Raw genomic sequence first — 14,206 nt, 5'->3', positions numbered from 1 at the left:
CTACACCTATATTAGGGAAAGCTTTCACATATCTAACTGTAAGAATCAATATAAAAGTATGTAATTCTACAGAGGAAAATACAAACATTGATTTAAGAAAAAAATTGCTGGCTATCTTTAAGAACATCGCTATAACTAAGATTAATACATGACACTACCAGTACATTCACATATGCTAATGTTATCAATTATTAAACAGCATAATGTATTTAATGACACTATTGGAAGTTTTTTAATTAATGCAAAAATTAGTTTTTCAATATAACAAAACTTAAATCTACAATACCATTCATACACTTGAATTATACTTTAGAAAACATAGTACCTTCAATTCCTAAAAATGATTGTTTTACAAAAGCAAAACAATTGGAATTGTTTACCCATTATTATTCATAATAAAGAAAAGAACTAAAATTTTTTTCTGAAAATATATTACTTTTTGTCTTCTTGGGAGTTCTTCCAGTTCTATATAAAAACCTAATAAAAAGAAAAATAAAACACTCACTTTGAAGGCCAAATTTTTGTGAATCATTGTATTTTTTTTTTCATTGCTTTACCCTACCCTCCTACCCTATTCTAATGTTTAGGAGTTGGGTAGGATTGAAACACTGTTCTACTACTTCTTTGACAGTAGGACCTTTTCCCCTGCCTTTCATTTAAGACTTTAATTTTTTTAGAGCATTTTGAGGTTCTCAGCAAAACTGAGTAGAAATTACAAAGATTTCCTATACATTCCTATACATGCACAGTTGTCATCGTGTCATCGTCCCCCATCCACCAACTATCAACACTTCCTACCATAGTTACATCTTTATAGCACCTGAGTTCACAGTTGATATTAGGGTTCACCCTTGATGCGAGTTTGGACAAAGTACAATGGCAGGGATTCATCATTACAGTATCATGCAAAGTAGTTTCACTGCCCTAAATATCCTGGGGTCTGCCTTTCATAACTCCCTCCACCTCAAAACAGTAGCAACCACTGTCCTTTTACTTTGCCTTTTTCAGAATGTAATTTAGCCAGAATCAAACAGTATACAGCCTTTTCAGACTGGCTTCTTTCACTTAGTAATATGCATTTAAGATTAAGGATAATTTACTTGTTCTGATGCTCCGATGTCTGTACCAAAGTTTATGTATCCATTCATCTACCAAAGGACATCTTGGTTGCTTCCAAGTTTTAGCAATTATGAATAAAGCTGCTATTGATCTCCATATGCAAGTTTTTATGTGGACACACGTTTTCAACTCTGTTGGGTAAATACCAAGGAGTGGAACTGCTGGGTTAGGTAGTAAGAACATGTTTCGTTTTGTAAGAAATCACCAAACTGTCCTCCAACATAGCCATACCATTTTGCATTTCTACCAATAATGAATGAGGCAGCATAACCTTTTATGAATTAATAGCTTTGTACCTTGCTTCTCATTGGTAAAATCAAGGGGAAACAGGGGCTGGAGATGTGGCTCAAGTGGTAACGCGCTCACCTGGCATGCGCGGGGCACTGGGTTTGATCCTCAGCACCACATAAAATAAAATAAAGATGTTGTGTCCACTGAAAAATAAATATTAAAAAATATTCTCTCTCTCTCTCTCCCCCTCTCTCTCCTCCTCTCTCTCTTAAAAAAAAATGAAGGGGGGGCTGGGGATGTGGCTCAAGCGGTAGCGCGCTCGCCTGGCATGCGTGAGGCCCGGGTTCGATCCTCAGCACCACATACCAACAAAGATGTTGTGTCCGCCGAGAACTAAAAAATAAATATTAAAAATTCTCTCTCTCTCTCTCTCTCTCTCTCTCTCTCCTCTCTCACTCTCTCTTTAAAAAAAATGAAGGGGAAACAATATTTTCTTACAAAACTAATGTGTACAGTAAATGAAAAATGCATTTAAAGTACTTGGCATAGTCCTAGAACATAACAAATACTCACTTCATGTTAACTACTATTTTTTTCACCCAAACAGATAAATTCTGGAGGCAGAGTGTGCTATTTAAGATAAAATCAGGTGCTTTACAGTTAGATTCAGGTTAATGTCTCAGCTCTACTGCTTATTAAGATCTCTGGGAAGCTCAAAAATATTTTAAACTTCAATTTTCTTATCATAAAATATTATTAATACTAGTATCTAACTCAAGAGTTATTGTAAGGATTCAAGGTAACAATAAATATGAGGTCCTCATCATAGTATCTGACATAAAAAAAAACTTTATCAGCTTGATTATCACAATCATAATAAAAGTATTAGATAACACACTCCTTAAAATAACTGGCTACAATTCTAGAAAGTAGAGCTAGAAATTACTAGCCTATGGCACAATATGGGATACCATAAGAAACACATAAAATGTAAGAAAATATCTCTAAAAGAAGATAGAAAACTTGTTCACCAAGTGTCTGCTAGGGACCATGTATGTTATCTCATTTTAATCTGCCAATAAACTGGTGAAATGAACATAGAAATCCTTCTTCAGGGCAAGAAACAGTCTGAAACAAGAGGTATTTAATATATTAGATCACAAAGCCAGTAGGTGACAATCAAAACTCTCACCTAAATTCAAAATTCAAACCCTTCCAATACTACACACTAAACTACACTCTCTTTCTTCCACCTCCTCTTGCGACCCCTCCCTTGGTGATAAATTAAATCATCCAGTAGGTACAATTAATGGACTTGAGGTATATTAAGTATTACTTTACTTAACAAAATATTTTACTTACTAACCATTATATAATTTTTCATAATCTCAAAGATGAGTTTTCACCCCTTTCATAAAGTTATTTTTGTCTCTCTGGATGGACAGTAGAAATGTCAGTCCCTAAGGACATTGTTATGTTACCTGATAAATGAGATGATCTGCTTGTTCCTCATTATAATCCAAATTCTCCTCCATCCCTATCACCAAAAACAATCAACTGTTTCCAGATTCAAAACTCCTGTCAATGTCTTTTTGACACAAGTGCAAAATTTTCCATTAATTTCTGGCTTAGGAACACTATCCCTATGATAGCAGTTATGTCATTGATAAAAGGTGAAAAACTATGAGAAAGGAAGATTGACTTAGGGGTGCTATGTAAGCATCCTTGTCATTTAATGGCACCAGTGAATAGAGCTAGGGAATAATCTCCCCTTCCTTTTCTTTCTAAAAATACATTAAAATATTAAAATCATAAATGTACTAACAAAGTATTTAAAAAGCATTACTTCTTTTGATTGTAAGGTTGTTTTGTTTTGTTGATGGACCTTTATTTTATTTATATGTGTTGCTGAGATTCAAACCCAGTGCCTCACACATGCTACTCTACCACTGAGCTACAGCCCCAGCCCCTGTTCTATGCTTTTATAAGTAGTAACAAAGAGAGAAAGAAATTAAGGTTTCAGACTTCAGCCTACTGCTCACTAAAAATAAAGACATTTTAATATCTCTTTGTTCACTTATCAATCTCAGCATGTAAGGCAGAAAGAAAAAAGCCAACTGGACTATAAGTAAAAAAAAAAAAAACTGAGTTCAATATTCAGTTCTATCATTAACTAAAAATTTCTAGCATGTTACTTCACCTCTTTAAAAATCACTTTACTTCCTTTTCTACAGGTAAAACAAGTTTATCACAGCATTTACAGGTTAAATTTTTGTTTCAACAATTTATGAACAACTCCCATTGTCTGGGTTCTTATGATTTGTAATTATCTACACATGAATTTGGATTGAGTGCTACTGGGATAGTGTGCAGGATCATGTCTCTTTCAGTTCAGGGGCTGGCAAACTTTCTCGATAAAGAACCAGATAGCAGTCTTTGCAGCCCATATGGTCTCTGTGTCAACTACTCTACTCTGCTACTATGGTGCAAAAAACTGCCATAGACAATATGAATGAATGAAGAGAGCATGTTCCAGTAAAGCTTAATTTCTGGACATTGAAATATTTCATGTTATTTTCACTTCATGAGGCTTTCTGCAACCATTTAAAAAGTAAAGAAAAACTCCTTCCTCACCGGTTATACAAAAACAGGCAGTAGAACTCACTTTTAATAAAAGCAATTTAATGGAAGAATTCAACAAAAGATACCAGAGCAACTGGATATTGATGGAAAAGAGAAAGAGAACCACAAACTAAACCTTACACCTGCACAAAACTAACTCCAACAGATCACAATTTAAATGTAAAAGTTAAAATTATAAAACTTTTAGAGAAAAAAAAACAGGAAAAAAACCTTGGGACTTTAGATGTGACACTGAAAACAGTATTTATTAAGAAAAAAAAAATCAACAAATTGAACTTCAACAAAATTTAAAACTTTTGCTTGTTTTACTTTGTGAAATATATTGTTAAGATAATACAAAGACAAGCCACAGACTGGGAAAAAAATACTTGCAGATGATGTCATTGCCAAAGGACTTGGGCCTGTAATATACAGACTGCTCAATAAAAAATTTCTTAAAACACAATAATAAAAAAATTCATTTAGAAATGGGCAAAAGACATAGATATTTTACTAATGAGGATATATAAATGGCAAATGATGACATGAAAAGCTGATTGATATCATTTTCCATGAGACCATGATGAAAAACCACCCCACATCTATTGAAAGTGCTAAAATAAAAACAGCTAAAACAATACCAGATATTGTCAAGAATGTGAAAAAACTTGATCTCTCATACAACATTAGTGGGAGTGTAAACTAGTACACTCTAGAAAATAGTATGGTAATATGTTTAAAAAAAAAAAAGCTTACAATATGACCAAGCAATCACAATCCCCAGAGAAATGAAAATGTACTTCCATACAAGAATCTGAACATAATTGCTTGTAGAAATTTTATTCATAAGAGGCCAAAACTAGGAACAACCAAAATGTCCTTCAATCAATAAATGGTTCAATAGGGGAACGATGGTACATCCATACTATGGAATACTATTTAGCAAGAAAAGTAGAACATTATTAATACACATACCACATAATGGATCTCACACCATGGTGAATCTCAAGATTATAATACTGTATGATTCCATTTATATAATATTCTCAATGACAAAAGTATCAAGATGAAGAACAGATTAATGATCGTCAGGGGTTAGAGAAAGGAGACAGAGGGAGTACCTAAAAATATACAAGTATAGCACAAGGAGAATCTTTCTGGAGGTGGAATGATTTTGTATCTTGACTACAGTGGTGGTTACACTAATCTACCCATGGTAAAAATGCACAGCACTACACATTGTACAAATATCAATTTCCTGGTATTGGTATTATACAATAGTTATGTAAGATGTAACCACTGAAGGAAACTGGTGAAAGGTAAGGACATCTCTGTACTATTTTTGCAATTTCCTGTGAGTCTATAATTATCTCAAAGTGAAAAATTAAAATACTTTCTAAAAATCTGATGATAAGCAAAAGGAAGACAGCTCTATAAGTAACAAGTGTCTATTCACTCTCCTTCAAGGACCAGGCATTAAAAATAATAAAAGCCAGTTTTTAAATAAGTGCCTACCATGAGCCAAGCACTATTTTTAGTGCTTTCTATACACTACCCCATTTAATCCACAAAATATTATAACGAAAATGCCACAACCCCACTTTACAAATGGGAAAACTGAGGTTGAAAAGAGGTTAAAATAATCTGTTCATGGTCACACTGTAAGTGGTAAGAGCCACAATTTAAACTCAGATTAACTCTAAAGGCATGTTTCCTGTACACAAAGGTAACCAAAAAACATATGGGGATGTTGGGGGGACGGGACTACCAAACTGTGTGTAAGTCTGACATCAAACCAGTTTGTTTTCTCCCTCAGTTAAAATAGAGTTTTCAGAACTTTTAAAATACCAATGCATGTCAGGAATCTAGAACACCTATAATTTTTATTATAATTTTTATTATAATTTTTCCCACTCAGCCAAAAGTTAAAATATAAAATGGCCTAATCTTAACCCATCCTTCTTCTTACATATTGGCAAACTACAGTTTTGAGAGCTGTACTATCAAAGTAGTGGTAGCTATCAGCCAAATGTGGCCAATTTTAAAAAAGAATTAAATAAATTTAAAAATTCAGTTTCTCAGTCACACTAGCTATATTTCAAGTCTGCTCAAGAGCCACACATGGTTACCATATTAGACAGCACAGATAGAGAACATTTCCATCATCTGAGAAAGTTCTATTCATCAGTACTGGATTAGAGACTTGTTTTTGTTTGCTTTTTTAAATCGCATGGGATGCGCGAAATGTTCAGAGAAGACCAACTTCATTGCAACCATAAAAGGGGGTAAGGTCAGATCTTTAAAGTCAGGTACTGCCTACAATGTTTAGGCACAAGGAAAAGATAAGTAAAGAAGTGTGTGGGGGTGGGGAGGAATAAGAGAAAGCAAAATCATGCAGCTTGGCAATAAAGCTGAACTAAGATTCAGGAGTGTGGGTTCTACTGCCTATTAGGCCAATAATTGATTTAATTATTTTTTTAAATATTTGTGCTTGGTACTAATTAACTGTGAATTAATTAGATGAGTCTCTTCACTGTTTTGGGCCTTGGTTGTTTCTTCTATAACACAAATTTAGAACAAATAATTGCTAAGAATCCCTTTAGCTCTGTATGGATAAACACACACACACACACAAAGGTGGGGAATAAATAAAAGATCATTGCATATTGGTGGTGGAAACTGGCACTCCTGTCAACTTACCACAGGTTCTATGCCTGAAGATGAAATTTAGATACCACAAAATGAAGATTTAATTCTAGTCAATAAATCTTTATTAAACAATCATTTGTACCTAACCGCAGTATTTAGAAGTAGCACACAAAAAACTGGATAGCTCAAAGTTAAGCAAATATATGGAAAGAATGCAAGACTTCCAACATTTTAGATTGAAAAACTGGCGCATTAACATCTAACATTTTTCAATTTTGTATTGTAAAATTGGCTAATTAACATCATTAACATTCACATATAACCAAACTGGAGATATAACGGATTATGTAGTCATATATTAAGTACAAACAAATGGCATAATCAAAAGCACACCTCATTTCTTCCACAAAGAATAAATAAATAATAAAATAATAATAATAATAATAAATAATAATAAAAAATAAATGCTACAGGTAATTAGAAAAAAGACATTAATTCTGACCAACCTAATTTCTCTAGAACACACACTTACATAGCCCTATATTTTCCGGGTTGAATATTCTTGAGGATTATTGGAATTACATAGATTCTCCAATTGTGCTACACAGAATAAAATACAACTGCAATTCTTGTCCCTTCTACCTACTACACACTTTCCTCTTTTCAGAAGTTCTATTGGTCCTATTTCCTAGGGTCAAATGGGAGAGAAAACCCTTCCCCCCCCCCCCCCCCGCAATCCCCATTCTAAGAATTAAAACAGCCAATAAAAAAAAAAAAAAAACAGTTTAAGCGATGTTTACCTCTAAGTTAAAAAAAGAAAAGGAAACCGTGTTTGATTTTTTTTTTTAACCTTGCAGAAACTAAGGCAACCAGTGAGTTGTGTAATCTCTGTAAGAAATCAAACTCATTAAAGTCGCGAACCAGACCCGTGACTATTTTGGAGCAGGGGGTAGTTTAAGAAGAAAAAAAAAAAAAGAAAGAAAGAAAAAGAAAAAAAAAAGATTTCCAGGAAGGAAAACAGGGAGAAGAGATTTTAGAGACAAGCCTTTACTTCAAAAAGGCAGTTTTTAGTTTTCCACCTATTAATCCAAAGCCAAGAACCGCGCGGCGCGGAAACCCTGCGGATTTTGAAAACAAACGTTGCAAGGCTCCGGGGGATTGCAAAGGGGGCTGGTAACTGACAGCTCGGCCTCGGAGCGAGAAGCCTCAAGTAGGTCAAACTGTGACCACGGCCTGAAGTCCAGAGTCCATCTCAGTGGGCTCAGGGGAGAAGAGCAGCAGGAGGGAATAAGGGTTTGGCGTCTTTCAATCCTAAAGGGGCGGGATACCAGAACCAAGAGACCTCGAACCCCAGTCCCAGCAGTTCGCCTGCTCTCACCTCTCTTGGGGGCCTTGATCAAAGGCACCCCTCCAGTCCTCTCGCCGTTTTCCTGCCTTTCCTTGTGCTTGAGATCGCCCGGAACGCAGGAGCTGGGGTCACCATCAGCGCCGCGGTGGTGATGGTGCTTGTGCCGCTCCTTGTGGCCCTTATGCTTGGGCCCGGCCGCGCTCACCGTCAGGGGCGAGAAGGTGAAGAGGGCCGAGGTGCCTGGGGCCGGGAGCGGAGCAGCGACAGCGGGCCCGGCGGGAGCCAGCGAAGGTGGCGGCGGAGGCGGCAGGAGCAGAGGCTCAACAGGGCCCTGGACGGTTGGGGCAGCATTCGTTGGCGGCAGCGGCCCGGGATGTTGGCGACTGCGACGCCGCCGGTGAGGGGGAGCGAGAGGGGGGTCCTGGCTCGGCCGCCCCCGCTTCTCCTGAGACCCCCCACTGCTTGCCCGGCGCTGCCGCTTCACTCCCCGCGGCGAGACCCCAGCATGGGGTTTCTCCTTTCCCTCTTTGTCCGGCTCCTCCTGCGCCGCCACCGCCCGTACTACGCGCACTGCTCCGACCTGCGCAGCCATTTCACCCACAAACACACATTTAAATGGCCCGACCGCCCCCCCGTCCGTGTATCGCGCAAGCGCCGCCCGCGCACGGCCCGCTGGGCATTGGAGTCTCTCCCCCATCCTCCACTTGTCGGCCGTTCTTCGTGAGGAGCTGAACATGCCGGAAGCAGCAGTTCCCAGCGCTTCTCCGCAGGCCTCTCCAACCGAGCTTCTATTGTAAAGCGTCCTGGGCCGCGCAAAGCCTCGCGGGAGCGGTAGTTCCGCCGCGCCCCGCGCCCCGCGCCGCGTCCCCGGCTCTGTGAGTGGAGGAGCCGAGAGGGAGCGTGCGCCGAGTCACGCTTCGGGATGCGACGCAACCGCCGCCGGCCGGCGAGTTGCCGCCAACCGCCTTAACGGCCCAAACAATGTTAGTGGCTTTCAGTGTGGCGGCGCGTTCACCTTATCGTCTTCCAGTCCCTTTCGTCATTTGATACGGAGTAGGTGGTCTCCATAGTGACTTTTAAATTTCACATTTCTTTGATAACCTTTGTGAGGTAAAAGAATCTCCGGCCTTTTACCCTTGACAAAACGAAGGGGAAAAGAGGAGTTAGCACTTGTGTAAAAATGACGGCAGTTTTGTTCCCAAACGTAAAAGGGCTGCGAGTCGGAAGTGTTCGGAGGCATTTTCAGGGGCTTTGGTTACTACGAAGGCAGGTGCACGAACCGCTTGGGAGCCGGGTGAGTGCGGTTCCCCCTCGCCACCAGCCGCAGCCCCGTGAATGCAGGAAAGGTAGAGTCCAGCATTTATTTTGAATATACCCCTACAGCTGGGCGGGGGTGAAAATTAGAAAATTGTAACAAGATTTTCTTTTGAACTCCTAGGTATTAAGTTGCACAAATTTGAAAAGTGTCTACCAGAGAACCCTCCAAAAATCGTCGCTGTTCACCAAGGGGCGGTTGTTGCTCAGAAATTCATTAAGAAACTCATCACTTGGGCATTTGCCTAAGATTCTTTGAACGTATGTGGTCCTTGACAACGATATTATTGGTTACAATGATGTACTCGGTAGATAAAATTACTGTGGTTTGATACCACTAGTTCCTGGAAAATATTTACTTCGGCTAAAAGAACACTAATGCATTGAAGTTAGTTTAAAAATAAAAAGTTTATTTTCTACCTATTGGGTACATTGTACTACAATACACAGGTAACAATGTATCCTTCAGTTTGCCCTATAATTAGCCTTGTTGATGAAAAATATTAAGAGCAAATGATATGTAATACTGTTTCTAAAAGTTATAAACAAACTTTTTAAAAACAAGAGGTTACGTCATTAGGGAAAGTACGAGGACTCCTTTGTAATAATAATGACCTTCTAACTTATTGGCTACATAAAATTAGGTTTGAAATACCACATTTTGTTAAGACAACTCCATGTTTATACAGAAATTTAAACTATCAGTACCTTTGGTTGGATATAAATTGTAAATATTTATATAGAATATTTTATATGAAGATGTTAACAAAAGATAGCTATTTCATTGATTACTTTTCTAGGACTGGGAATTGAGTAACTTTGGTTAAAATGTACCCCAATGTACGTTATATAACGTCTTGTTAGTTGGTAAAGCCAATTTTTAAAAAATGAGTATTATTATTTGCACATTTTATTCTCTTAAATATAACTTCTTACTACTCTGCTTTCCCACAATATTTGGGAAGATATGTGAAGTATAATCCATTTAGGTAAAAATAACTCCCCAAAAATAGTTATTGTCAGAAGCAGTAGTTTTGTACAACTGCAAGGTCAGATTTTTTTTTTAACTTCTTTTTTTTTCTTTTATACTAAACTCTGACAGTGTAAAACCTCAATTGAGGTCTGGTTCTTACAAACCTCTTAAATTTATATTTATGCTAGGTGAGGTGGTGTGTACCTATAGTGCCATCACTGGAGAGCTGGGGGTAAGATCACTTGAGACCAGGCAGAGCAGCATAGCAAAACCCAGACTCAAGAATACCCAAAACAGACAGGCTTGGTGGTGCAGGTCTGTAATCCCAGTGTCTCTGGAGGCTGAGGCAAGAGGATCCAGAGTTCAAAGCCAGACTCAGCAACCTATCAAGGCCCTGAGCAACTCAGCAAGTCTCTGTCTCTAAATAAAATATAAAAAGGGTTTGGGATGTGGCTCAGTGTTTAAGCACCCCTAAGTTCAATCCCCAGTACCAACAAAAGAAACCCCCAAACAAAAAATGAAAAAGAAATCCATTTTAAATTTTTTCATATAGCATTCTCTACAACATAAGCTTAAATCACAACCTTTTATTTGCAGTTTCCCATCCAATGTAAGATATGAAAACACAAAATTGCTGGCATTTTTTTTTCATATTGCTTTTCTGTTGAAAACCACTAACACATTAGCATATCTTCATTTTTTTAATATTATGAATATTTAGCATTTATTTTAGCTAGTGTATTCCAGTAGTTTTATTGCAGATTCAGTCTATATTATAAATTCAGAGTTTATCAAATGTTCCAAGTTGATGGTGGGTTCCTTGGTCCTTTGGGTTTTAAAAAACGATTTGCAAAACCTGGAAACAAAAATAAAATGGAATGAAAAGGATTTTTTTTAATAGAAAGATAAATTTTAGACTGTATTATATGCAGATTCATGGATTATTTTCAAAGGGTGAAACAGCATCTGAGCAATTTAATGATAGATTATAAGAGCATTATAGTAACTAAAGCTTAAGTGATAACAATAGAATACTTTTTAAAATTTTTTATTTTATTTTTGTGGTGCTGGGGTTTGAACCCAGGGTCTTATTATATGTTAGACAAGTGCTCTATCCACTGATATACACACCCAGCCCAAATATTAATATTTTAAATGTGTAGAGTACATTTAGTATGTAAATGTAATAATGGTAATAATTGAATGAAGAACCCTGGTTAAAATAGCCTTTGATAATTTAGTGCATAATAGCATTTATCTAACCAATCATCACAAAACTAAACACAGTATTAGTAATTAAATAATCATTTTTATTTATCTTTCTTTCTCAAATTCACTCCCCCTACTACCACAAAGAAGAAGGATGAGGAAATCTTTCAAAGAATCAAAGCTATTGAGGAAGGAGGGAAGGGAAAGAGAAATTAGTGGGGAAGGGAACTAACCAAACTATATTGTTATTCAGTGTGCGTTACAAATATGTAGCAACAAATTCCAGTATTATAATGCATCAATAAAAAAGTTGAAAAAAAGAATGAAGGCTACTTCTTGATGCTTTCAAAAGATTTTTAGGTTGATAACGTTCTTTATCCCTTGCAATATTATGTCTTTTCTTTGATGGTGGTATATTTTCAAGGTATCTTAGCACTTAGCAACTTTAAGTGCTTAAATTGAAAATGAAAAGTTTGGAATACAGAGAGAGAACAAATAATAGAAAATTCAGATATTCCTGAACTTTTAATTTCATCATCTTACTTAGTAACTACTCATAAGTTACCTAAACCTAAACCTAAAACAAAAACTATATCAGAACTAGAAGAGTAGAGATGGAGAAAAGAAGATTTATAAAAAAAGGAAGGAAACCACTAAAAATTATGCAGTTATTTAAAATATTGGAGAGGAATGCACAGCCTACTTGATGTACATTTTGCTCTGATAACAAGAAAAATGATTCAGGTTAAGTAGCTGCACATAATAGTCAAAATCATCTCATCAATAAATCTTGACTGTAATCCAAGTGGGTTGGGAATAAAAGGATGTGTTTCCTGACTTCAAGTATCTTAAATTTCAGTGATTATATATATATTATATATATGTATGTAATTCAGTCTTTTTCACTGGTCAGTTCTCAATAGTGTTGAGAAGCCTTTTTCTCTTTTTTTTTTTTTTTTTTCCCCTGCATGTGAGTCAATTCAGGAAAAATAAACCACAATTTTGAGTAGCATATCCTTATAATTTTTATTGCCTCTTATAAAAGGTAGCAAAGAAAAATACATGCTGCTTTTCAAATAGATAAATTATTCAAATCTAGGCATATTTGAAAAGAAGCACAGACTGTGTTGTAAAGTTAGGTGGACCTTAAGTTACTCAAGTGGGATCACTAATTTAAAGAAAAGAAATAGAAAACATTTATGTCCCAGGCAAAGTTGGGTGCCTCTTCCATAGTTTATTCAATATTCTAAACGAATGTTTTCAACTAAATTATTTTGTACAACCATAACTTGTTAAAAGTATAATATTTTAAACTGGACAAAACTTACTAGCCAAAAAGCAGCTCCAGAGATTCTAATTAAAATATTTTCTCTAAATGAGATAGGGGCCATAACCCAGGTGCTGCTTCTGCACCAAAATCTTTCTCTGCTTCTTCCTCAGAAATAAAATTACATTGTGTAGGACTGTGGCTGTGGCTCAGTAGCAGAGCACTTGCCTTGCAGTGTGGGGCACTGGGTTCAATCCTTAGCACCACATTAAAAAAAAATGTTATGTCCATCTACAACTAAAAATAATTTCTTAAAAAGTTACACTGTATATATCTGCTCAGCAATATTAACACTTGCCAGTCTCTTATAATTTAGTTATATCACATCTAAGTTCTCTTCAAAGGAATATGAGCTGACATGATATTGCTACATAAAGCCAGTGTCTTAAGACCAGAAGAGGAAGAAGAAACCACATCTCTTGGTATTTGAAGTTGTTTCATACTATAAAGGAATAATTTACATGATTTTTAAAAACTGCTGTAAAATAGCACATACCAAAATTCAGAAAGGAGCTTGAGTTATTTGGCTGAATAGATTCTGCAGGATTGCTTGGTGGGGAAGAACTACAGATATCTGTAATGAAAAGAAAAAACACAAGGGAAAGAATGAAGATGGATTACTATTTATCAAAGTGCATATTGTTGAGATTAAACATTTCTTCCAGAGTAACCAGCACTTCCAAATAAATACATCGGCATCAAATGTTAAAATATAGGTGCTTATAGATAGGTTGACATTATAATCTCGTTTATGTGATGTTTCTTTTTTTAAAAAAGGGTTTTTTTGTTTTGTTTTGCATAAGACTATTTAGTAAAGCCCAATACTAAGGGAAATTACCAAAGGAATAAGAACCATCATATATAATTAATCAATTTCTTGGGAGATTCAGATTTTTGTCTTTGAACTTCCATCTTATTTTATGTACTCTTAGTACACTCCTAGATATCCACATTAATTTATGGCAAGTCTGATTTTTCTTTTTTTTTTAATACATTTTTTTAAAAGAGAGAGTGAGAGAGGAGAGAGATAGAGAATTTTTTTTAATATTTATTTTTTAGTTCTCGGCGAACACAACATCTTTGTTGGTATGTAGTGCTGAGGATCAAACCCGGGCCGCATGCATCCCAGGCGAGCGCGCTACCGCTTGAGCCACATCCCCAGCCCTGATTTTTCTTAACATTATACTCTATTCCTGGAATCTCTTTCACTGTTCACTCCACTTTCCAGCCTACTTTTTTCCCACCATAGATAATTCTAATTTAGGTTCATAGTCTTCCACAAGCACTGTTGTGCAGCTTTGTTTTGCTATTTTAGTTACTTATATGTAGGCTTAAAAATATAATTGTCTTCCCAGAACTTCAATATGTACATGTATCAGTTTCTACCCAGTTTTGAAAACAATCCAGTGAAAAT

The 14,206-nt window shown here is 36.5% G+C and overlaps 2 protein-coding genes across 2 annotated transcripts in view; both read right to left on the bottom strand.

Moving 5' to 3' along the window:
- RSBN1 (round spermatid basic protein 1) overlaps nt 1-8,749 on the bottom strand; it is a 49,223-nt gene extending 40,474 nt beyond the window's left edge. The window contains exon 1 of the mRNA XM_081305276.1: nt 8,000-8,749. Within this exon, the coding sequence (XP_081161402.1) occupies nt 8,000-8,705 (706 nt within the window). The 5' untranslated portion in view covers nt 8,706-8,749. The remainder of the gene's footprint in view (nt 1-7,999) is intronic.
- A 2,026-nt stretch (nt 8,750-10,775) lies between these two features.
- The window catches only part of PTPN22 (protein tyrosine phosphatase non-receptor type 22), a 50,679-nt gene continuing 47,248 nt past the window's right edge, over nt 10,776-14,206 (bottom strand). Inside the window, exons 20-21 of the mRNA XM_081305275.1 lie at nt 13,289-13,366; nt 10,776-11,112 (exon numbers count right to left, since the gene is read on the bottom strand). Coding sequence (XP_081161401.1) covers nt 11,048-11,112; nt 13,289-13,366 — 143 coding nt within the window. The 3' untranslated portion in view covers nt 10,776-11,047. The remainder of the gene's footprint in view (nt 11,113-13,288; nt 13,367-14,206) is intronic.

The sequence above is a fragment of the Spermophilus citellus genome, assembly GCF_964194105.1.
Source record: "Spermophilus citellus genome assembly, chromosome: 9".
Classification (NCBI taxonomy): Eukaryota; Metazoa; Chordata; class Mammalia; order Rodentia; family Sciuridae; genus Spermophilus; species Spermophilus citellus.
This window is presented reverse-complemented; position numbering and strand designations above follow the sequence as displayed.